The following is a 25,087-nucleotide window of genomic DNA, read 5'->3' on the forward strand; positions in this document are numbered from 1 at the left end:
TTTGAGGTCATGGTCATACAGGGCAGGATCACGTATGCTGCAAACAAGCAAGCCGGTATGAAGTAGGAGGAGGAAAGAATGATAGTGATAGTGATAATAATAAAAAGCCTGGTTTCGAAAGCGTCTGACGTTAATTATTCAGTGTATTTATACGGTACTGTATGTAGGTTGATAGACGATGTAGGTAATAATATGTGTGATTATCTTTATCGTATTTTTTAAAGTGTCGCCTGTCACTCTTGCCTGGCTGCCTGCCTGATTCAACAGTTAACGATAGGTGAGAGAGCTCAGGCTTAGGCTCAGGCTCAGTCAGGCTCGCAAGTGCCCAAATGACCGCGCAGGCCCGCATCTAAACGAGCCTGTTATTCTCAAGCCTAAGGCTCTCGATCGATAAAGGCACGGGCATAACCTATAGATGAATCGGCAGGCAACAAAGAGACTGGTGAGTGAGTGAGTGTATGAGTGAATGTCTCGATGTATTAAACAGCATAACAACAATAATAGCAAAAGCCGTGGCCATGATTGGCCAAGCTGGACATCATCGTGACCGGGCCTCCGTCTAGAGTAAAGAGCTTACTGTCGTTATTTGTATGTATGTGCTACGTACTGTAGTTACGTACAGACGGGCCATTTCCAATAGGTATCCTCATCATGAGCGCTCATGTTTCTCTGCTCTGTATGTAACCCCCCTGTCCACCTGTCCTACCAGCTTTGTATGCGGCGGGCCAAAACCGATCATGGCCGACAGGTAGGTATTCTCCGCCGAAGTTTCCACGCGGTCTTTTTTTCTTTTTTTCTTTTCCTTCTCGTTCTTCCTTTTGTAATTTTCAAATCTAGACTCTAGTATGCCAGTAGAGTTTAGTTAGGTTCCTCGGGTGAAGTCGAAAGTTGAAGACTTACACACACCATACACCTGGTCCACCACACACACACCCCAACCCGATGTTGGTATCAGTGATCACACAGCAGCAGCAGAACGTGGGCCCTTTTTTAGTCAGAGGTCGTCCGTCGGGCTTGACTATTCCTGGTCCCACATAGCGCGGGTAGGAGTGTCCGTTATTCAGCAATATGCAGGCAAGCAGGCAGGCATACTCCCGATGATGGAGAGTCCTAGTCCTAGATCCTGAGATGCTGCTCTGTTACTCGAGACTGAGATGATACCTAGCGCGGAGTGGGATGCTAGTGGGAGCTAGTGAGTGAGAGCTAGTGTGGGGCGTGGCGTGTGAAAGGGCAGAGCAGAGCAAACGAACGACCGCCGGTCGTAATCCCCGCTATCATACGAACATATACGAACATACACGAACACAAAAACAGAAAAAGGCTTAATCGAAGTTCATGACGGGGTCTTGTCTTTTCCTTTTTCCTTTCTTTTTCCTTTCTTTCTTTCTTTTTCTTCTCTCTAATAATTCTGTGTGCCGATCTGTCCGTCCGTCTGTCTGTCTAGGCAAGCAGCGAATTGAATTGGTTTGCAGTCATCAAATTCTAGCTCCCCTTGTATACCGAACGAACGAGAAACAGAAAATATATAAAACCGTTCAGTCATGAGTAATCTGCGGGCCTATCGATTGCGAAGCCACCCAGAAAAAAAAAACCAGAAACGAACTATCGTTCGGGGAGCTTCCCCCAAATTGCATTGACTGATTGATTTGATTGTATCATGATTGCAACAAAGAAAAAGAGCGACACCGCGCGACTCGCGAGGGAGCGAGTGAGCGAGCGAGCTTTCTTGCTTCCGCTACCCACATGCAGCAGCAGCAATCTCAGCACTCGCGAAAATCATCAAACAACGGGAAGGGAAGCACAACGAACGAAGGAACGACGGCCGAGCGCAACCATCCATTCACCGCCGCGCGCGTGGGTTTAGTTAGAGGAAGAAGAAGGGGAAGGAGGAGGTACAAACTCGACATCACGAAACAGACAAAGTTGATCAGCTAGCTCAGCCATATGATGGATGATACACATCCACCACACCACACATCCTGTCAAGTCCAAGGGCCAAGTTCAAGCCCGCGCAGATCCATCTATCACAATCACAATCACATCAAGGTGCGGTTAATGAACCCTTTCCTCTCTCTTTTCCTTGGCCCCCACACACTACCTGCAAGCCACTGAGAGGCAGAGGGCAGGCAAAAAAGCAAAAATAAAAAACCTCGATTTGATCGGCTCCACTTTCAACATTTCATTCAACAACCCCCGAGGAAGCATTGTTCTTCATCACCAACCTTGTTGATCTGTGTTTGGGTAGAGATGTAATGTAGGTGGGTTAGGTTATGTATGTATGAGGGTTATTATCCAACAGACCCCATAATTTCCAGATAACTAACTTCCTTGTTTTTATTTGTTCTTTTCTAATATCCCCTCTTTGTTTTTCTGTTGGCTGAATTCATCAGTGGGGAAGGATGACCGGGTCGGTGTTTACTGTTTGATGAATGTAGGTTGTGGGTTATTACGGGAGTTTCCACTGGATGGGGCAGCATTAAACAAACGAGTGAGTGAGTATTGTAAGAGCATGAGTGAGTGATAGATTAGATTAATGCCAGAGGAGGAAGAAGACTCCCGCCCCCTTGTTTCGTTTGCCTACCTACTAGACTATCTACAGTACCGGCAGAGTAGATACTTTGCGATACTCGCCTTGCCTTGCCTTCTGCCCGCTGGTGGTCAGCCTCTCACTCTATCATATCATATCAAATCACGAATTCCCCACTCCGCAAACCCCCAACCATGGCATTCTGGCAAAATCTCATAAACCACAGACATGGACGTGGGTCTCTTCCCCTTCCCCTCCCTTTCGGCCCCTTGCTTCACCCTCACTGTGAGGTACATACCCTACCCAAAACACACACACAGGAAATACACGGCCGTAATCAGAAACAGAAACGCAGAAACAACCGTACCGGTAGAAGTATCATCAAAAAACCCCAACCCCATTAATCATATCTATCGATCGATAGATTACTATCTCATACATATCGACCGGGGGGTAAGGATGTACAGGTAGAGTAGGTAGAGTAAGTAACATATCATTCATTCAAAGCCACCGGTACCGGTAAATGATACCTCTCTCTACACGGTGGTCCCTTTGTTGCTGCTGTAATGTTGTTGACTCTACCTGCTGTATTCAAACATACATACCCGCCACGCACGCAGGAATACTCACCCGCAGTTGCAGGTCATATGGTTACTACTCGCACGCTCGCGGGCGCGGGGGTAGAAGGAGGATGAGGAGTTATTGTTTTGTAGATGTAGACATCTGTTTGGTTTAGTTTCGTTTTGGGGGCCGGAGGAAGGAGGAGCCAATGGAGAAGCCGCGCATACGCCCGCCCCGCGTGCGAGGAAAGCAAAGCAAAAACCGCAAAGGGCCAATCAGGAGGGTAGGCCCGGCCGACGAGCGAACGAACGAACGAGTGTTTTAGCCGGGCGGATTTCGAATATTGTTTACTATCAACTCACTACGTACTCGCTCAACTTACAATACACAATCGTGGCCTACAGTTAGTTTACACTGCCGGGCGGGCTGAAGGACTGCTGTAGACTGTAGATTATGATATCTTACTGTGCCCCGACACGACTCAGCCACAGCTCGAAACGAATGTGCCGGGATAGGGTTGGAGAGATCTTGAGAGAGAGGTATGGATGTGGATGTGATGTGACGTTCCACTAAGGCGCCGACATAAATACAGCAGCAGCATGAATCCAGGCAGTTACGTTACATAGTGGCTCTAGGAATATGTGATCGGCGCGTTTGAAAATATCACTCTTGTGAGCAGCAGGTAAGTTGTGTAGGATGTAGGTAAGTAGGTAGGTACCAGATGAACGAGAAACTCAGTACCTACAGCCAGTCAGCCAGCCAGTTGATCGACAGTAAGTCAGTCAATCATCGAGCCTGGCATCATCAATGCCAGTAATATTGTCAGACCCTACACTGCAGGGCAAGAGAGAGGCCAAGCATAATAGCCATGATAGGTATCATGAGTGCCTGACTACATACATAACATCCTAACACACAATACACAATACATACAATAGCAAAGCTTAAGGATACGTGTTAATTGGCCATGCTGCTCTGCCTCAGCTCAACGACAGTCAGTACTCGTACTCCCCCGCCCACCGCGCCCCGTACAAACTAGTAAACGCCAGAACCTTTTTTACTATGCTCAAAGGCCCTGGGTCAGATGACATGATATATCACCCGATAGCTGTTGATATCATGGACGGAGCACAATCATAGGAGTACAGCACGGTGGGGGTTGCATCAAGGAGTGTTTAAGAAGAAGGGGAACTCCGCCGTATATATGCATTGCAGCAGTCGAGAGTGAAGTCAGGTACTGTACCCTAGTAGGAGGTACCTGCCTACGTAGGCCCAGCTAAATACAATACCCACACATGGCTTGGGAGCCAACCATCATAAAGCCTCTCCTCACTTAAAGAAGTAAAATTGGATCGAACAGATCCAAATAACTAATCTAATAACGACCTCACCCTCTCACCCTCCGTTCGTATTCCCTGGAGATTACACCGTCATCAATCAACCACCACGAGATCTATTCATAGTACCCACCCCGTCTAGTGTCTGTCCGACCAGCTTCAAACAACCACTGACCGAGGTATGTAATAGCTTCCAGTTTCACAAACGAGTTGTACCCATCCCCCCCCCCCCCCCCCGCTATTCCAAATCCGCGCACGGCCGTGACGACGAAGAAGGGGGGGGAAGGGTGGAGAGGTTCTAGAAAGGGTTGAGACCGCCCGGACGAGATATGAAACCTAGAAGCCCATCGGGCGCTGTTACTGGTTTCATAGGTCCACCACCGTACGGACCGGGCCAAGAATAGCGATGTAATCTCTTGAATGCCTTCTAGACTGGCCGGTGCCAAGGGGCTGTTGCTGCCGCCGCTGCTTAGTCAAAGAGGTGCTGCTGTGTCAATGATAATTATGGACGGGAAAGGATATCTAGGTGGCGTTGTGGTGGTGGGGGTAAGTATATGGAGGTATTTGCCGTGGGTTATGATATCGAAAACTACATAGTTTTACCTATTTATCTGGATAATTATACCCACAGATAGGTGACCAGAAACTTAAAATGATGTATATCACAGTGGTCCTTAAACTCTTCCCCAACGTTAACACGGCCTAAAAGTAAATGGCCTGGATCTTGAGGCTTGATACACATCATTTTCATTTCACCCGTGTAAAGAACCTCGGCGGCGGCCTTGATAGTAAGAGTAACACGCCCCGAGGCAGTGAAACGAGGTTCTTAGATTCACATGCAGTTACCCTTCGAAGTTCCACACGGGCCTTGCAAGGCCTATTCCAAAGGTTGGGGGCACCGGTCTATAGATTTGTCTTTTCAGTTCCTATATAGGATTCACATTGATAGTGTAACTATTTGGGTATCAAAAACAGCAGAAGAAGCGTGTTGAGTTCAAACACCGGCTCTGTAGAAAAGATCAACATATTCGAAACTCAACCACTCACCCAACCCTAACCCACACTCTGCATTACAGCGTGCATTTCACATCTCACTTTGGACTCGACACGACCAGACCATAGGGTATTACTGAGCCTGCAGGACCTTCCTAGAGCATTGACAAGGATTCCAAGTACTCTAGGTTCTCAACAGACATATCCACACGCTTCTGCTGTCAACCGCTGTTATATTGGCCGCGCCCCCCGGACAAAAAGTACCTCCACATGAGTGCTGCCTAAATCTTGTTCTACTCTAGCAAAACCCGGAGATGTTCGAAAGGCTTGGGAGTTTTGTGATATGCAAAATGCTCTAGAGTCGGCGACTGACTGGTTGATGTGTTAATTGATTCCTCCCTTTATCCCGGGCCACTGTTTTCCGAAGATGTGTGGGGGTGGGCTTATCTCCGGTATCGTTGTAGGACCCCTCTACATATGTGAGCTTGAGTATATGTATGTAGGAAGCATAATTACTTCGTCAGGCGCGACAGCAATTACTCCACTCCAGCGGGATCTTGTAAGTAATCCGATTTATGTTTTTAGACAATAAAATTTGATCTTTGAAGCCTTTACTGTGCTGCGCTGGCTGGGCCTCGGAGAGCCTACTTACTTACGTTAGTTAGCAGCTACATGTATTTATCTCAGGTAGAGGGTAGGTACAACGTAGCTGCATGGAAGATTCTCTACATGCATGAATTCAAAGATTTCCAATACGAGTCCGAACTAGCGAGGTTGCAGGTTGTGTACCGGTACAGCCAATGCCGTAACTAGAAAGCCGACTCATCTGAATAGGTACCTACCGGTACAACTTGCAACTGTGTTGGAGTACGCAAGAAGACAAGACACTAAGGCATAAAATTCTAGTAATATCAAGAAAGCAGATCGACTGTAACACAACAGTCAGCTACTCAACCCGTCTTTTCACCTTACTCTAGAGTGCTTTACTTACTGGTAAATTCCTGCTGGCACGGATTTGCATTGGCTTGAATTACATGCCACAAAAGTGCCCTGTAACCTGCTCTAATTAAATTTAGGAGTATTTGTAGGTATATTTTACGTATTTACGCACGTATGCAAAGGTAGCCTGCGTTGAAATACCATTCAAGGGGTTCAAAAAGTTGGAATCACATTCTGGATGTCGATGTCTCAAACAATCATCGTTCGACCTGAGTATATTTGCTCTAGAGTATCCATAAATGCTTTTTTATGCTCTTCAAATCTGAGATCTGGGCGCACAGAGGTTTGTTTGACGTATCATGGTTGAGAGCTAAATGATTATGTGCGTGTTTTGTAAAGTACCAGGGCCATTATTAGTAAAAGCTGATATATTAGGGATAGTACCAAACTCGGGTTCAAGACCAGACCCGTACGGGTTAGAACCTTAGTGTGAACCATTTGTGTCAATGATCCTGAGTAAGGCGGGTTTGTGGTTTGTAGGCATCAACTGAGAGATGATTGGTGTATCCAGGAATAGGAAATTCGTTCAATCAGGACAGATATTATTTCTCTATCCAGGAGCATCTCGAACGAGGGGTAACAGTTCACATTCCCAATTAACGATACGCTAATCAATAAAAGTAACTACCGACGTCAATTTCAGTGTTTCTTTTGAGGGGAAAAGTGGTTTTCGGATTTCTCAAACCCCTCACTTCGCAAAACTTACATATTGGAGATAACCAGCGGGGGCCCATTTACCTAAAGATAATCGGTTCAAACATCCTCGTTTGTCCAAAGGCGCTGCTCCACCTCGTGCTTAACAACCGCCGCCGCCCAACGTCAGTCAATCACCCCGCCCTCAAGCCAAAGCTCCCGGACCGGTGCCGCTTGTCTTCCAAATTAATTTTCTCAAATTTTTGCTGTACTGTTTTCCCATGGCCCGCCACGATATCAAGAAAAGAGGGTGGAAGATCCGCGGATGATATCATTGTGGGTGATCAACTTAAGCCCGTTGCGACGTCGATAAAGTACAGACCATGACAGGTGCGTCGTTTAGAGGGAGGGGGCTTCTGATTATGATCAGGAATCAAGTTGCGAAAGTTGTGCATAACGCGCTAGGTAGGCGGACCGAAGGCCTTCCAGGACTCTCCGTCATCCACGATGGATGGTTGTCGACTTTGGGGACTACAAACACAACCAGTCTCCATTGTGAATAGTGTAACTGACCCAGATCCGCGGTCGGAATGAGAATTCATGATTGATCTGGTGATTATCTAAGGTTTGAGATTGGAGGGTGGCCCCGGTCCTGTGGCCAAAAAGGTATGAGAATCTCGACTTACGCAATGAGCGGAGTGAGGAAGTAGAGTACCTACATGATATCACGGACACTCTAATCCGTGTTTCTAAAGAGTGACTCAGTCTGGTAGTGATGGACCAATCAGCGAGGCGATTGAAGAACCATGACTTCCCTAGCCACTCGGACACTCCACTCACTCGGACAGTTAACAAGTAGAAAAGATAAGATCAACATTGCAACCGGCTTCTGTACCTCTTCTCCGCCAATCATCATTGGCTGTCCGAGTTAGGTATTCGAGTGGCTGGATCCTTAATCTTACTAATATGCTCAATGATGAGAGAACTCAGAAAAGCACGACAACCTTAAAACTGTAATTAAAGCCACCAAAAAACTATGCAGCAGTAGAAATAGAATCGATCTTATGCTTATTCCATGTTTTTAGTTCGGGGGCTTGTCTGCACGTGGGATATGCAAGACACATGCAAACGAGACACGCGAGACGTCGAGACGAAGCGCACAGTCAGCGGGGGTTTCTATTATAGCTTGGAGGCCAGTCATCAAGACTCTAGGGAAATGAGTCTTGATCGTGAGCTCGAGATCGATGCGGAATCACTCATCTCCAAGTCATACCAATAACTAACACAGAGAGAATGATAATAGAAGATCTAAACCTAGAGAGTTTACGGCACTTTTTTAACGATGAGTACGTACATACATATAGTCGTAATTTCCTAGCGTTTCCGAACACGACCAATATTGCATGACGTACAAAAAGGTGGATTTGGCGCTTTTTTGTATGGTATGCAATAGTAGTCGTGTTCGGAAACGTCATGAATTTGCTAGTACTGTAATATATTCATCAGTATAAGCTATACGTAGCGTTTTGATAATGACACATGTGAAAGCTCGCATGATTTTCTTATCTACGCTCACCGGCGGTCTTCTGTGGATACATTTAATCGTATCTTCAACTGCATATCGTGCCTGGTCTCGTGTCCACAATTAACACAGTCAACCGCCAGCTCCGGGCAATACGAGTGATATCTCATGACCAAACATACCACAACAGCCCATTATGAGTAATGAATTAAACAAAAAAAAACCCGTTATGAGTAATATGGCTCACAATTAAAGGAAGGAAGCAAGCTCTGCCAAAATGTGGAATGATATCTAATCTTGTTCTGTGCGATAAGGTCGATCTCAGGTGTCACTTAATTTATCGCAAACTCGAGAACGAAGGCGGTGGACTCGAGGGTGCTTAATGCAAAGCCGAAGCCGAAGCCGTTATTTTATTAATTACTATGTAGTAAAGTATGGGGCGGTAAATGTGTCAAAAGTAATTTTACCAACGGTAGTAAAGTATTTTACCACCGGTGGTGAAAACAATACCAGTATTTATACCCTATAATGCTAATTTTTATGATAAAAGCACAGACCTTTTGGCCAAAAGGGGCGATATAATGCCAATATATATGAAAATTGTCCACCGGTGGGAAGTTTTCATAAGTTTTGGCATTAATGATTGAACATTTGCTTATTTAGTATAGCGCAGCATATAGACTGAAACCCAGTGTTTAAACCGGTGGAAATGTACTAATGTAGAATTATAGCGTGCAGACACAATGACTGAAATTCAGTGCTTATACCACCGGTGGTAAATAATTTACTACCGTTGGTAAAATTACTTTTGGCACATTTACCGCTCGATAGTAAAGAGCCCTAATGTCCAGCACATCAGAATATCCAGTGAACATATATCCTCCCGGGACCTATGCCCGGAAGCCATATCAATGTAGATCACCAGCACCAGAAACGCGAGTGATAACTCATGACCAAGTATACCACAAAACTTTACTATTATCCCTTAAGTGGCAACAAATGCTAACCCCCCTCAAAAAAAAGTAAATCTCCGTGCGGCCCTACTGACAAATCTCGTTATCTCTCTTATCAAATAATAGATCTCCCATACAAATTTAATTCCTCTATTATAAGGGGGGTCAGCATCCCAGCTTAAGGGATAAGCAGCACAGTCCACAAACAAGGCCAGAGATTGCCGGTCAAAAGTTTGCCGAAAGACATACTCGCTTATCCCTTCGGCTCGGTCTTTATGGATATGGCCTAAAAGTGGCCTAGCTGTAAAGTCTTTCAGGTGCATGTATGGATAAAGGGTGCATAATTTCAGGGGAGATGGGAAAGCTCTCGGGATTCTGTGTTTTTTGCTGGTTGCGCAAATACATATGTACTTGAAATGCGAGTAGTTATAATTGATATCAAAGCTCCGCATAGTAGAGTCGGATTCAATCTGTTGCCGTCGATCTAGTAAGACGTGAGTTCATAGTAGGAATTTCTATTCACTCATGGTTTACCTAGCAATGAGTATGCAATTCACAAGCAAAACGTACCGTCTAGGAGATTTACTTGATAACCAGATGTGCTCTCATTACCACTCTATATACATCTTCACTAGTACAAGTGATTCTCACGGATTCTGTACCGTGAAGACGGGGTGCTAAATATACCCCAGCATTCTTCTCATACACAGCGAGAGATAATAATACCTACATACATGTATCCATAAGAGACTCTCTCGGTACTTAATACCGTCTTCTCGTCTTTACAATCAACCCCATCACGGGCCGAGTGATATCCCGTGCACCGCTCTCGCCTCAGAACAATGATAAAAATTACAACCATAGAAGTCGCAGCCTTTAAAATAAAAATACTAAGTAAAAATACGAAAAGCGATTTCTCATTCACGCCTAACCCAACATCCCCAGATCCAACGGAACCGTACTCCCCGTCCCCCCACTCCTATACACCTTCCTCCCGCCACCGCACACCCTCGGCTCTGGCAGGTCCTCCTCGCGCTTAAACCTCCACCTACTATCATCAACCACATATCTAGTCCTCTCGCGCTTCTCGCGCGGAGCCGGCCTCGACGGCGGCTCTGGCGGCGCGCGGCCCGCATGCAAGTCGCCTGTAGCCTTTCTGGCCGCGACAACAGCGGGCCTCATAAGCGGGCTTGCGGACGAGGATGTGGGGAGTGATGAGGGGGCGCGGGGTGCGGGAGGTCTTAGGTGCGAGGTAGAGGTATTGAGGCGCCCTGTTTCGGAGAGGAGCGGGGCGGAGGTTTTGCGGAAACATGGCGGGCGGGGGGGTGCGGAGGTGGGTAGAGGCGGTGAGGTGGGTGCGCTGCGGTAGTGAGAGGCAGAATTGGGGCGGTTCGCCGGAACGGGAGGCGGGTGCCGCCGGACTGAAGGGCTGGAGGAGCTGGAGGGGACGGGCCAAGGAGGTACTGTAGGCACTAGAGGGACTGCCGGGGCACCCGGAGAGACTGACCGCGCCGGCGAAGACATATATGACGATGATCTAGATGCTAGAAATTCCACACACCAGTCAGCACTCTATGTAACTCATCTATACTCATCTCCATCCCAAAGTAAATCTCAAGACCGCCCGCAACACAAACTATCACTCGACCAAACCCAACCCAAGAAAGAAAACACATACCTCCAGTCTCAACCCCCCCACGGCTCTTCAACTTCGGCATTCCGCCCGCAAACATCCCCGCCAGCTGCGGCGCCCTGTCCCCCGCCGCATCAACCTCCGCCCTGTCGCCGCGGAAGCAGCTGCTGCTCGCGCTGCTTATGTTGCCATCTAAGCCGCTGCGGTCGCGGGTCACGGTTTTTCGGAGACGGATGCCACGCGTGATGTCGGCGTTGAGGGTGCTCTGTGGGGTGTTAGTGGGTGGTGCTTGGTGAGGAGGGGGGGGAGGGTACCCGGTCTGGAAGGTTTGCCTGTGGTGGTTGGGGCGGCGGAGGCGGGGGAGGTGGAGGAGGCGGGGGAGGGGGTGCACTGCCGCTGAAGAGACGGAGTAGGGGTTTGGGCATTGTTGATTCCTTTTTTTGTGTGTGTTTGTATTCTTTGATCGAAGATGAGCGAGTGTGGGTGATGCAGTTTATGGACGCAGTTGAGGTAGCCATAGTGTGTCCCGAGACGTATCCTTTCTATGTAAGATCTGTCTGCATTTGTTGTTTGTGATGTGTCCGCTCCAACTGGTAACGTATACCAAGGCGGGGTGGCGTGAGCAGAGGAAATACTGTGTAGCACGTGCACCAGTATCGCTCACCGAGTGATATCTGGTGATCGATGACATCCGCCTGTAAGTCTATTTTTTCTTTTCTTTTTCAATTGAGTGGTTCGTTGATTGAAGAAGGCCTTCATGATAACTAAAGTGTCTAAACTACATACATGACTTGTAAATAAATCAAGTTTCTGTATATGTGTAAGAATAAGTACACCCAACCATGGCCCATTTACTCATGATACAAAATCATAACATCCGTTATCCAAGACCGCCCCACGACGAAAAAAAACAACAACAAAAGAACAATTAAAAAAAGATAAAATCATACAAGTCATAATAATAATAATAATACCCCACACAAACTAAAAACTCTATCCAAAGCATCCCAAAAACACACAAGCGCCCCAAACATCTAATAAATACTACACTACCTGTTATCGTTATCGTTGTTGTTGCTGTTTTACTCCATGACAAAAATATCCTTCTTCTTGCCCATGGTTAGTTTGTTCATGACGCGCCGTGATACTCCAGGGTAACGACCCAGTCAGCAGCGAATTCAACCCCATGTCTCCGTCGAGTCCCGTATTTTCTCCACGCCGTATTGGAGATCCCAATGTCGGCCACGTAAAGGTTCCATCCGGCCCCAACGCCGGAGACCAGTGCGTTCAGGAGCCCAGTCTTCGGGGCGCCCATGCACACGACCCATTTGGCCTTCATGTGGAACGTGCCAGTGTCTTCAAGCTGTGCAACCTCACCTAAACAACCGTTAGTACCGCGATTCATATTACGGGAAATGGGGATAGGGGACAAACCAGTGCTACCATCGACACCGCTAGGGATGTCAACCGCAAGAACGCTAGCTTTGCTCTTATTCGAAAACTGGACCAACTCGAACGCCGTCGCCTGCTGATCCGTGCGCAGGTCTTCAATACTCAGATGCGTGCCCAGAAGCCCATCAATGATCAGCTCCGGCGGCGAATCCAGCGTCTTCAAATTACTCGCCAGCTCCTCCCACCTCGCCACGCGCCCGCCTGCGTTACGGAAGATGTTCAGCTGCCTGCGCACGTTCTCAAGGAGCTCGTCTTCTCTCTCAAGACCGAGCACGCACACCATCACGCGGACGTGGTGGTTCTTCAAGTGTCGCCCCGCAGCAATGGCGCGGGCTCCGGACTTGTGGTTTCCTGCAAAAACGAGCACGACAGGGAGAGAGTTGTGGTTGGATGCGGAGATACGTTTGCCGAACGCCTGGATGGCCACCTGCGCAATCCCGCGGCCTGCGTTCTCGGTCATCATGTCATCTGTCAGGCATAGCTCTACCTCCGCGATTCTTTCAACATCTAGCATCTGCAGTGGGCTTACTACAGGGCATGGCCTATGGCTGGGGGCAAGGCGTAGAGCTGCTTTAGAATGTTTAACAGCGCCCGAGGGGCCCACTCCACCTCCGCTGGAGGAATGGGCATATTGTAGGTTTTCAAACGAGCGCATAGCGGTAGGGTTATTTGTGAGTTGACGTGTCCGACGACGGGATTCTTGTCGTGACATGGCCCGTCTACTGCTTCTGCCACTGTCCGCGGCCCCACCATCACCCCGGCCTCTAGCATGGTGATCGGAATCCTCAGAGGATTCGGATTCTTCCGCAATGAATTCAGGCGAGTCCCAGCCATCACGCTCGGTTAGTGACTGGCCATTGGCATAATTGCCAAGAACGTTTTCAGTGTGATGGTAGTTCTTCTTGACCGCAACAGAACCCTTGCTTGCGGGATTGCGTTGGGGAAGACGATTGAATGACACCAGGCGGTCTCCTTCAGCAATTGTATCTTCAGCCTACCCTTGCGTGTTAGCGTGGAGATTTGGGCATGTATATTTAAAGCTAGCCCTCACCTTGAGTTGGCTGAAAACCGATTTCTTATCAAATCTATCTAGATTACCCTGGAAGTCGAACTCCCTCTCCTTGTAGTCATTGACATCCTCTGTGGCCCACCCCTCCTCTTCAGCGTTGGTCGTATTGCCATCATACCTATTGTTGTTTCGCTTCTGGCGTCTGTTCTTTCTCCCCGCCATTCCTGGCTGGACAAAATGGCTGGCGCTTGCACTTGCCGCCTGTGCGATTGCGCCCCCAAACATACCGGGAGCAATAGAGTTTTCACGTGCACGATCTTCCTGGGCCATGGGTTCAGAGAGCTGATGTTGTTGCTCATATTGCTTCTTTAAATGCGACTTTCCACGGCGTGAGCGCTTTCCTTGGAACTTCTGGCGGACATCCAAGGTCGGCGGCATTGCCACGGAGCTAAGGTTATCATCGGTTTCATCAAATGCGTTATACTCACCAGCAATATCACCTTTGATAGAAAGCTCGGCGAATGGAGCACTAATAGCCGCCGAAACTAAAGACGGTGCACGCGATTGGGATGGCATACCTAATGCGCTAGATCTTGAAGGTTCTGCGGGGGCATTTGTAGGAAATGAGTGCGCATTTTGAGTATTTGGCATTCCTAGCGTATTTAGGCTTAGGTTGGAGCCGTGGGAAGAATCCTGGCGCTTTGTAGTTGGGTTTGGAGGTCGCGGGATCGACTGCATGATGCTTCCTGATATCCGCGGTGGTGTAGAGAAACTAGCTTGAGGCTGTTGATGTGCATGATGGGCAACCGGGGGTGTCTGAGTTGGTGCGGGCGGCTTTTGAGAGATTGAGAGAATCGCGGGATCGATGAATTGGGAAGGGGCGACAACCTGGGGTGTGCTGGAGGTAACTATTGTGGTTGTGTAAGAGTAGGATTGGTTATGGTGGGCAAGAGCTTGATTTTGACTGCCTGTTTGGTACATTTGAGTGGGAGGCGCGGGCGGGTTGTGAACAACGAGCGGCTGCGGGGGTAAAGGAGCATGAAGCGGCGGCGGAGCATACGACTGAGGTGTAGGCTCAGGGGGCATAATTTCAATGTCTTTAATTTGTTGACCGATCACGGTGTAACTAGGGATAGAATACCCTGAATCCACAAACACAACTAGAGGAAAGTAAGCATTTTGAAAACGAACTGAAAGCTATCTAGTATTGAGAACACACCATTAGAAAGTGTCAGCTCCGTCCCGTGCACTTCAGCTACGAGACCACGGACTCGTGTTTGATCTTGGTCATTGAGAGTGAGAAGTATAGTGAGGCCGATAAACTGGTCTGCCATGGTGGTAAGGGGCTCGTCAATGGAGATACAAAGGGTCCGAATATTTGGTTGTGGAGCGGAGTAATGAGATGGAGCTAAGTTGATTGTTGAAAGGGGAAGAGTAAAGATGACGTTTGAGTAGTATGTAGACGTGACGTGAAAGAGCTCGGATGAGAAAGTGCCTTTTTTTGGCGCATAATGAATTCCAATGCATGAAAATGTAGCCGGGTAACTGTGATTGCTCAATATGGACAGGTGCTTGGTCTGATACTGCATGTAGCTAGTGTTGGACAACCGTCGGCCTCAACTTCACCTCTTCCCCCCCCCCACCAAAGCCGCCTCCCCACTATCTAGAAACAATTCAATAGGTCCATACATATATCTTGAAAAATGTCACGACAAGAAACTCCATTCGTTCCTTTTTCACCAAACCCTTCACTGCAGCAAGGTACCCCGACATCTACTGCCCCTCTCAAACATAGCTTGACTGCTTCATCAACGTCAAATCTCCGCTACTCGTCATCACGGAAATCCATTTATGACCGTCACCTCAACCGCTCTCAGCGCTCCGAGCTGTCAAAGGCTAGCTTTGCGTTTCTATTTGGGGAAATGGTTCAATATGCACAAAAGAGAGTATCGGGAATTCAAGATTTAGAGAAAAAGTTGGTTCTTAATTTCACAATTGTTCTCATAGCTATGGGCGTCACACAATTCGATATTATACTTCGATATTTTGCAAGGATGGGACATTGTGTAGCACCTTGGTTGATAGTTATTAGGGGGTCATCCCATATAGTTGTCTAGTCGCTAACTTTACACTCCCTATATTAGATTAAACCTCCATGGCTACACGATCGGCCAACGTCTGCTTGAGCTCCTCCTCTGGCGCGACGGCCGCTCTGCAAAACGCGAAACCCGTATCCTCGGTATTCTTCAGTTCATTACTACCACACTCTACCGCTCCGTCTTCAACAAACCCGCCGATGGCCTTGAAAAGTCCCGTGATAACGAGGACGAGTATATGTTGATAGATAATGACCCTATGGTCAGTTCTTATATTTCCGTCCCGAAGGAAATGTCACAACTTAATTGCGCGGCGTTTGTTGCTGGGATCATCGAGGCTGTCCTGGATGGATGCTTGTTTCCGAGCAGGGTCACGGCCCATAGTGTTCCCACTGATCAATATCCGGGAAAGACAGTATTTTTGAGTGCGTTTTTACCATCAGGGTTTTTTCCTTTCTTCGGGAACCCTACGTCGTTGCTTTTCGCTCAATGTAATAATTGCTAACTTTAAACCCCCGTTCTTAAGTTAAATTCGACGAATCAGTTCTCGAGCGTGAAGCCGTCCTATAAACAGCTCTGTATTTTACCATAATACCCTCTCCTTCAAGTTTGTTTTTTGCGGGTGGTCTTTTTGGCGCTCGGGGCGTTTGTGGCAGAATGGCATTCTGGGTTATATGATCGATTTCCCCACCTCTTTCCAGTACCTGATTCAAATGAAACTTTCCCATCAGTGACAGTGATAGCAAGGATGCTGGGATTGCATCTGGATTGGTCGTGGAGTACTTTCTCGGGGGGAAAGGGGATGAGGGTTCTAGGTATTTCGGTCCTCGTGTGAAAACACACGAGGAAACCTTTAGTACCCAATGCTGTACTATGTAGTCAGGCGACCGAAAAGTTTGCGATGTTAAACGCTGCGGTGGTGGCTCTATAGATACGTAGCTAATGGAATGAAATATAAACGATTTGGCTATTGAAAGGGCTCTAAGGTATCTGGTCGGAATCTGCGAAGATTATTTGAAGGTCAAGGTATATATGTAAGTATATGCGTAATTTCTCTTTTGAAATCTCTAATATCTAGTCGGAAAATACTAATTCTAAAAAAAACAGATGGTATTATCACAAGCCCAACCGGAATAATGATAAAATTTCACATGCACTCGAGTCCCTAAGTATGTATTTGTAAAAAAATAAAAAAAAAGATACAAGTAATCCGCAAGATAACACCCACCCATAAGATAATAGGATATCATGAGAAATGCGGCGATTTGGAGTACAAGTTGTTCTCCGAGATTGACACCGCCCGTAATCCCAACCGAATTCCTCGCCATAAGTATAACTGCAGGGCACATGCTTCCACATGTTTACCCCGAACAATATTGCCACCACGATGTTTCTATTGTCTCTTACTCATCTGGTCATATCTCTTCTTCCTGGCGTTGTTGATTGATCTCTTCCGGTATTTGTTGATCACATCTCTCCACAACACGCTTCTGAAAAGAAACAATGTTGTCAAGGCTGCCACCGGTGCTGCAATCATCCAGAAGAACGTGTCCGAGTGTCGAATTCCAGGGAACTCCTCGAAATTCATACCAAAGTAACCGGTTAAGAAAGACATCGGGAGGAAGAGAATCGTTACGAGGGTTAGCATCTTCATCGACTCATTTTGGAGTGAGCCAATTGTGTTGAAAATCAAATCAATCATGTTGTCTGCTGCTCTCTTCATGGTCTCTACATTCTGTGAGAGTATCAGTATAAAGTAACACAATGGCAAGGATCCGAGACACAATCGAAAGGAAAGGCATTATAGAAATCACATACCTCAAGGAGTAACAACAGATGATCATCTACATCCCCTAGATAAGTCTTTGTAACCTCGCTAACCTCTACACCCATAAAAGCTTTCGAAGCCCCCGAAAAACTTTTCTTGTGGTCCCTGAGTGACGAAACCAAGCCAACAATTGGAGAAATTGTACTCTTCAGGAGCGACAGCTCACTGGTGAGAATATAAAGTTCCTGTGACTGGTAAATAGATGGGTCGGTGAGCACGTCAAGTTCAAGCTCAGCTATCACATCTTGGTATGCTCCAACTACTGGGAATGCCAAATCAACAATGGCATCAATCTATCAAATGTTAGGAATTCCCGTTTTAATTGATTGAACGGGATTGAATTTCATACGATGGCCTGCATTATCATTGACGGATCGCAGACGGACCGCAAAAGTGTGTTTGGCGAATAGAGCCGATTGAGAATTGGTGGTCTATAAAACAATGCCCATTAGCAACCATAATAATAGGATCAATTTCAATTCAAACGCACTCAACATCATCCGCAGAATGTTCGAAAAAGCTGATAACAGTGCCATCGGCGGTCAAAAACATCGAAACTTGCTCTACGCTCACAGCAAGTCCTTTCGATGCTAAGCTCGAGTGCTGTTCCATGTATCTGGCCGTTGGTAGGTAAGTTAGTCCAAGACCGTGCTACGGCGAAGGCATTTGAACGTTAGGAGACTGACTGGGTGCGTTCTTTATTAGGTCCCCCATAGTACTTCTGAATTGTCTTTATTCTGTTAACTGGAGGACCATCCCCGTAGAGGAATTCGCTTGTATTTTCATTCTCCACTTTTTCAGTTACTAGAAATGTTAGAAAACTAAGATAATAATGTTATTCAGAGAAAAGAAAGTTCACCTTCATCTACATGGACCAACTTAAGCAGCGGGAGAATAACTGCGGGGCGCGGAAAGTTAGTTGAATGATTCACGAGGGACTTCCTTAGGTGGGGTTACCAAAGGCATGGTCCGAGTACCTGAGACACGGTAACAAGGGCGCATTAGCAACTATAAATGCAAATAAAGGGGCATAAAATAAGCTATAGAAATGGCTTACCAGTCGCATTTTGTCCTGTTCTTCGTGTTGAGGAGATCCTCAATCGCTGTGCCATTCCTTATGTCAACATTTTGACAACATTTTACCAAATCATCTATTGCTCATAATCACCTAGTTTATGAAGCCCCTTATACTTTGCCAGAGCCTGAATACAGTCCCACGATAGACCTATACGTTGTTAGAAGCGTATTTTCAAAACCCGTGCCGCAGCGCCGGGGATGATAGGGGTAGAGAATAAAAGGTTACCATTGCAATTTATCCACCGCACACCAACCCAGTCCTCCCTTGGTTTTTCTAAAAACGAGATCAAACTCGCATTTTCAAGTTCAGTCTGTACAATTTCATCTTCCGAGAAGTCGACTACAGTAATTCCGCATGTAGTGTGAATCTTCACCCTGGAATCCAAAGTTTCGTTTGGATCAAGCCCTGGTTCCTGTCCAGGAAGCTCTTCTTGATAGTTCTTTGATGCTAAGATAGTACCAGCTCGCCGTAAACGAAAGCGACCGGCGCTGCTTGAATGCCGATGACCACTAAACGAAGGGGATTTGGGGCTTGACATATTGTTCAAATTCGCTTCGACATCGATGCCTTCCCCTTCTCCTCCAGATGAATGGGGAGATGAGACCACATTGGAATCGATGCGTGGGAGTCTTGATCTGCCATGACGAGGTTTGGATGGTAGCGAGCCGTAACCCATCTAAGGAGCTTTTGTGGGTAGATTTTGGTCGTTGTGTAAATAGAGCTTGAGCGTGAATTTAAGTAACCGTCCGTGGTTGGCTTTGGTTTGGTTTAGTTTCCCATTTTCCCTTCTAAGGGTTTCAGCTTCAGCTTCTCTCGGCTGTAACAGCCAATGGGCCGGGTCCCTTGGCGGACAGGGCTGATGCTTATTGCGCCCAGTCGGCTACATACATTATAGTTACCGCACCGGGGTATATTTACCTACTTCATTTCATTCTTCCTAGCTTACGAATATTAACTTCAGTCGGCCTATAATACATATACCTACTCTAGTCGTACGTTGCATGATAGTTTGTATTTGTGGCCCAAGTACCTACATGTACCAGGTGTTGAGGGTAAGTGATCAGAATCTGATAAGTGAATGCTGCGGTGAATACGTGTATTTGTCTTATCAGATTCTGATCACTTTTCGCTACACCCTAGTACATACCTGTTTAAACACAATACGGTATGCGCTGAGCGTACCTGCTTACGTATGTACGTCATGCAATACATGCGCATTTATCAGATTCCGCCAGTTAATGCGGTAGACGATTGCCGAATTTGCAAATGCACAAAGAAATCTCACATTAGTAACGTAAAATAACAAAGCATAGACAAAACATAAAGCTGCATAGAACTCCATATACTATTGTTTAGTAATCATTCTGCTGGAATTCGAAGCCTGATCTCCAGCTCTGCAAGCCTACTCAGATTCCATGAAGTATCCTCGAGTCAGGTCTCATGGATGAAGCATCTTCGAGTCAGATCTCATGAAGTATTCCCAAGTCAGATACCCAATGTCTAATACCTGATGCCCAGCCTTAGGTTCTTGGCGTCAAGGTTTGTAGGTACTCGCGACAGGCATGAAGTACCCGAATATGCAGCTGCAAGTTTTTGGTGTATTTTTGACTTCTACTCCAATGGAAATTGCAGATTAGGACGTGCATTTTCGGGTACTTGTTACCTGCTGCGAGTAGTGTACATACTTGACCAACCAGAAGAAGGCCGGCCCGGACACGAGAGACAAATGATTTGGTTATAAACAATCGGACCCACCAATTGAAGGGCGATGGTATTGCTGGTGTTGGCTAGCGGCGCTGTAATAATTATCATTACCACTGCGAGTCTTTTTTCTGACACGCGTTCGTTTGACGTCCCAACTACATCATATAGTACTTGCGGGCAATGCAATACATGTACTAGTATGCCTCAATTGATCAAGGCTACATAACCACACATAATATTTCTTTGCTTTTAGGATACATAGATAGTAGAGTATCTTTATTCGCCCTATGTAGTATTATATGTGTATACAGTGTAACTATAGGTATCTCAAGTATGTATATAATATCGAGTCTTTCACACTAATGTGGTAAATATTGTGGGGGTCCATCGAATCGGACATCTGCGGCTTTACTTTGTTCGGAAAAGTAATTTTTTGGCGTTTCCGGACTGGACTGGGTCTGCATACCACCAAAATATGGTTGTTATGCACGAGTAGATGCACTCCAGTTGGGACTGCCTATCCACTACATGTAGTCAATCGACTGATTATTTGCTTTTTTTCGCCATTCTCGATTTAATCGAAGATTAGCTAGGGTTTGAGTATTTTAGACAAAGCTCATGCACTCTATTGCCAGCCAGAGTAGAGTATTGATTGCACAAGGCTCCTAGGGCCTAAATTTGTTAAAGTCCTACGACTACAAAAACTCGATAAATTGGCTATTTCTAGTTATATTAAGAATCATGTTACCTCTTTAATTATCGATTGAAGGATATATCGATGTACATAACTGTGCTTTTGGCGGTATATAGTACGTAGTAATATGTAGATATTATGCTCTAAGAGAAAGTACTTGAATCAAGATATTGGCCAGCCCCTCTAGTGTTGAATATCGAACGAATGAACCGAAATCGTGTGTATACTAGTCTCCCATGAAAAAACTAACCAAAGAGTATGTACATATCCCCGGCATTCTGCGTCCATCATATATCTTCCCTGACTTTCTGATATAATTCAAGACACATGCATCTCTCAGGAGAGCGTCCAACAAACGAAGCTACATGTAGGTACTTATGTACTCGCGACAGGTAACAAGAACCTGAACATAAAAACGCGCTAGCAGGGGTCAAAGTGGTTGCTACCAGAAAAACGATGTTCAGGTTCTTGTTGCCTGCCGCGAGTACAGTAAAGTCTGCACGGGACGGGATAGTTAGTGTTTAGTCGGGCCGGCTAGCTACGTACGTACAAAGAAAGGGCAAGAACCGGAATATATGGAGCGTAATCTACAACCCCAATATGACCGCAAAAATTCGAAGCCTATATATTCGTACCCAGTTTCAGATCTGCCACTATTATTGCTATACCGCTAAAGCTCGAAAAATTGGCTGTCTCCGTCCAGCTTTGATCTCACGAGAGCTAACCAATTTATCGAGTTTTGGCGGTATATCACTAACAGAGTAATTCTAGAAGTCGTGCTAGCTAGGCCTCCGGGCGGTAACACCAGGGCGACCCTTCGTCCGGCTAGTTCCACAGATGTACGTACATAATACATACTTGTACATGTACATGTATTTTATATAGGATGCGCATTAGTCTCGTACCCAGCCCGTTACTTGCAGCAAACTGCCACAGTACAGTCTGGTGCTACCGCTAAATCTCGAGTTATTCGGGGGGTTGCCAAGGCCACCTGCTAAACTAGATTTAGTTTAGATCCTGTAAAAGAGGGCTGTTTTCTTGAAGATCGCTTCCTCTAAAGGTGAAGATCCTCAGCTTTTTGCCTTGGCAACCCCCCGAATAACTCGAGATTTAGCGGTATATCTTCCCGACAAATGTCGGCCGACACTCTTGTCGGCCTCTGAAATGTGATATCGGGCTCTGAATTGTGATGTAGGCGCCCGACTTGTGATATAAAGGCCGACAATGTGATATAAAGGCCGACAATGTGATATGAGAGCCGACAATATGACATGGAAGGCCGACTTGTGATATAAAAGCCCGAAATGTGATATCCGGGTCAGAGTAAACCTTAATTTTGATGTCGGAAGCTAAAAAAGGTTTATTTTTTGTATGTAAATGAGTCCGACAGCCACCTCGACAGCCACCCCGACAGCCGACACTCCATACAAAAAGAACTCACCCAAGTCGGGAAGATATAGCACCAGCCCGTCCTCTGGAAGCATGGAAGTACAGTTGCAACTCGATATGCCGGATTGCCAAGATTCTAAGGATTTCGTACGGGATAGCAAAAAATCCGGGATAGCAAATTGATTTTGCAGTAGGAAAAATAATATTCTCAGAGGATCTCGTACGGGACAGCAAGGGATCCGGTGTATTGAGTTCCGGCATATCGAGTTGCGACTGTAGACGGGTTGGGGACGAGCCTAGATGCGCATAGGCCGCTTGATCTGCAGCCCCACGTGTGCCCGGACTAGCTAGAAATGCTAGATTGTGTGTCATGTCAACAGTGAGCACTCGCTATCTTAACATTTATCACATCTCCCTACCATAAGTACTACTAACAGGCCTGCAAAGATCTTTCTTTAGGAGCAATAGGCGAAGGGATATCGGTACTCCCTCGTATATGATTTGCGTCAACCCAGGACTCCGTGTTATTCCACTGGAAGAAACAACTCGCTTCACGGCGTAACCCACTGAACCTAGCATTAATTTGAATGACTCACGCCGTAGTTTTTTCTGCATCCATCAGAAGAGAATGGTCTCTTCTGATGGATAAGACGGTATCGTACTTCCATCTACCCAGATTACTAACCAAACGATTGGTACTCGGGGCAGGTAAAAAGTACCGGACAATGCAAGTTTTGTCTCTGGGCTTTTTTTTGCAGTAGTTCACGCCTAGCACGCGCACCCATTGATGAACCAAAAACCTGCATTGTCCGGTACTTTTTACCTGCCCCGAGTACCCTCCGGGTTTCTTGATAAAAGCTGCAAGATCTAATTGACAACAGAATAAGGCACGAGTATGGCATATACATGCAGTACAACCGGCCTTAGAGATTAGAATTAATTTATCCAAATCTTTTATTCCAGCTGTCAGTGAGTGATATGGATTACAACTGAACCTGGGCCCTGGAATTACTCGACTGGTCAAGTTGGTATCATTAATAGACTACATATGTATCCGAAAAATGAACTTTATTGGTATCTATTACTCCACCTACACTTTCTACCCTTAGCTCGTGTTCTAATTGTCTCATGATTTAACTACATGTAGTGACAACAATATTTATGTTTCATATGCACACCTCTATGCGTATGTCTTATATATATGTACGCATGTACTGGCACCCCGGATCCTGCATCGGGATCTTAGGCCAATTATATGGGTATATACCGATTCCTATTGCAGCCGTGCGCAGTTTCCGCCTGGCAACCCGATTCTATATAATCTATTGTACTTCCTACTAATGTTCTCTAAAAACAACGCACTATTTTTGTCTCGACTTCGTCGACTAAAAATATTTCTTTTCTTCCGGATTGGAAAACACGATTACCTTTATCCAAACCGCCGAAAATACATTGAATTCCCCTCCATGCGCAGTAATTATGGCAATGTGAGTGTAAAAATCCGTATCTTCAAGAGTACTGGCATATGGGCGTCGACTCAATTTATCATACTAACTGATTGATTAAGTAGCCAGGAGCTTTCCAATGTATCTGATAAGGTTTTGCCTAGAAGGCTGTCTCCCTATATACATGGTTAGCTAGATTCTTATGGTCGTATAGCGTTCGAAGCAGACATCAGTATCGACTCCAAGCCAAGCAATACATCCGATTACCGTCCGTATCCTTCAAATTCCTAGGTTTATCATGAAAGTTTTCTTCCAGATCTATGTTGAAAGCTCGTATCCTGCGATTCTCGTGGCATGGACACTTCTATTAATGGCCAGAACTGTTTCTGCTATACCCGGCGAAGGGCAGAACGTCAACGAAACGACTGACTCTGCTTCAAGACTGAACGATCCATATCATATCGGAGTGCATGGAGTCGGGGTCCCTGTGGAATGCCGGCGTAGAATCAACATGTTTTTGGACGTGAGTTCGCAGTACGACCAAATCGGGATGTCCGTGTCAACAACTCTCATGGCTTTGGTTCCGACTCTGTTGAGCTTTGCCCCATTGCCAATGGCCGAAATAAGATCTTTACTCTATTTTAACACGGAGTTAGCGTTACTTACTGCTGCAATGACATTGGGTTTATATAACAAAGGCACGAGCACAATGAAAAAAAGAAACTCCCTAACAGTGAAGGACTTGGTCACACCATATACAGACATAGGAACCTTTGATAGACCGTCTGCAGACGTCACAGACGCACAAGGTAATATCCTCTATCTCTAATGGAAACTTTATCTCCCAAGACTATACTATGTATGTCTAATGGTTTAAATTAGGTTCAGAGGACAATGTCTCACTGGCATCAGAGAATAAACGGCCCAGGGACTTTTACCCTAAGGAGATTCCAGTACCGGATCCTAAACAACCCCTAACAGATGAGAACTCAGCTGCAGATTGGAAAGAAGGCAATATCACACTTGAAAAGATTCAATTAATGGTCATAAAAGGCCATGCCGCCAGGCCCAGGCGTATAAAAATTGCTGTCATGATATTCTTTTTTTGTCTTCTGCAAATCACCTTATTCGGGATACTTGTTCGTGGTTTACCAATGATTGACGATATTCAATTTATCTGGGCATGTCCTTTGCAGAGTTCGAGTTATTTTACATGGTGGCTTGGAGGTACGGC

At 46.1% G+C, this 25,087-nt stretch overlaps 4 protein-coding genes across 4 annotated transcripts; 1 reads left to right on the top strand and 3 right to left on the bottom strand.

Annotated features, from left to right (window-relative positions):
- Positions 1-10,452: 10,452 nt before the first annotated feature.
- Positions 10,453-11,583, bottom strand: H6S33_008463 (uncharacterized protein; the record flags this gene model as incomplete). Its single annotated transcript, XM_044839813.1, has 3 exons — positions 10,453-11,069; positions 11,204-11,423; positions 11,473-11,583. 3 exons carry the CDS (start codon positions 11,581-11,583, stop codon positions 10,453-10,455), a joined length of 948 nt encoding a protein of 315 aa, XP_044688008.1.
- A 704-nt stretch (positions 11,584-12,287) lies between these two features.
- H6S33_008464 (uncharacterized protein) lies at positions 12,288-14,953 on the bottom strand (the record flags this gene model as incomplete). Its single annotated transcript, XM_044839814.1, has 4 exons — positions 12,288-12,535; positions 12,593-13,604; positions 13,662-14,779; positions 14,839-14,953. The coding sequence occupies 4 exons, from the start codon at positions 14,951-14,953 to the stop codon at positions 12,288-12,290; spliced, it is 2,493 nt and encodes an 830-aa protein (XP_044688009.1).
- Positions 14,954-15,322: 369 nt separating this feature from the next.
- On the top strand, positions 15,323-16,285 carry H6S33_008465 (uncharacterized protein; the record flags this gene model as incomplete). The annotated part of the gene is made up of 3 exons (XM_044839815.1): positions 15,323-15,594; positions 15,764-16,140; positions 16,242-16,285. The coding sequence occupies 3 exons, from the start codon at positions 15,323-15,325 to the stop codon at positions 16,283-16,285; spliced, it is 693 nt and encodes a 230-aa protein (XP_044688010.1).
- Positions 16,286-17,108: 823 nt separating this feature from the next.
- Positions 17,109-19,297, bottom strand: H6S33_008466 (uncharacterized protein; the record flags this gene model as incomplete). The annotated part of the gene is made up of 10 exons (XM_044839816.1): positions 17,109-17,450; positions 17,534-17,836; positions 17,893-17,974; positions 18,034-18,159; positions 18,230-18,347; positions 18,403-18,441; positions 18,501-18,520; positions 18,601-18,646; positions 18,712-18,768; positions 18,847-19,297. The coding sequence occupies 10 exons, from the start codon at positions 19,295-19,297 to the stop codon at positions 17,109-17,111; spliced, it is 1,584 nt and encodes a 527-aa protein (XP_044688011.1).
- Between the last annotated feature and the right edge of the window lie 5,790 nt (positions 19,298-25,087).

This window comes from Morchella sextelata (assembly GCF_020137385.1).
Source record: "Morchella sextelata strain SCLS chromosome Unknown scls_26, whole genome shotgun sequence".
Lineage (NCBI taxonomy): Eukaryota > Fungi > Ascomycota > Pezizomycetes > Pezizales > Morchellaceae > Morchella > Morchella sextelata.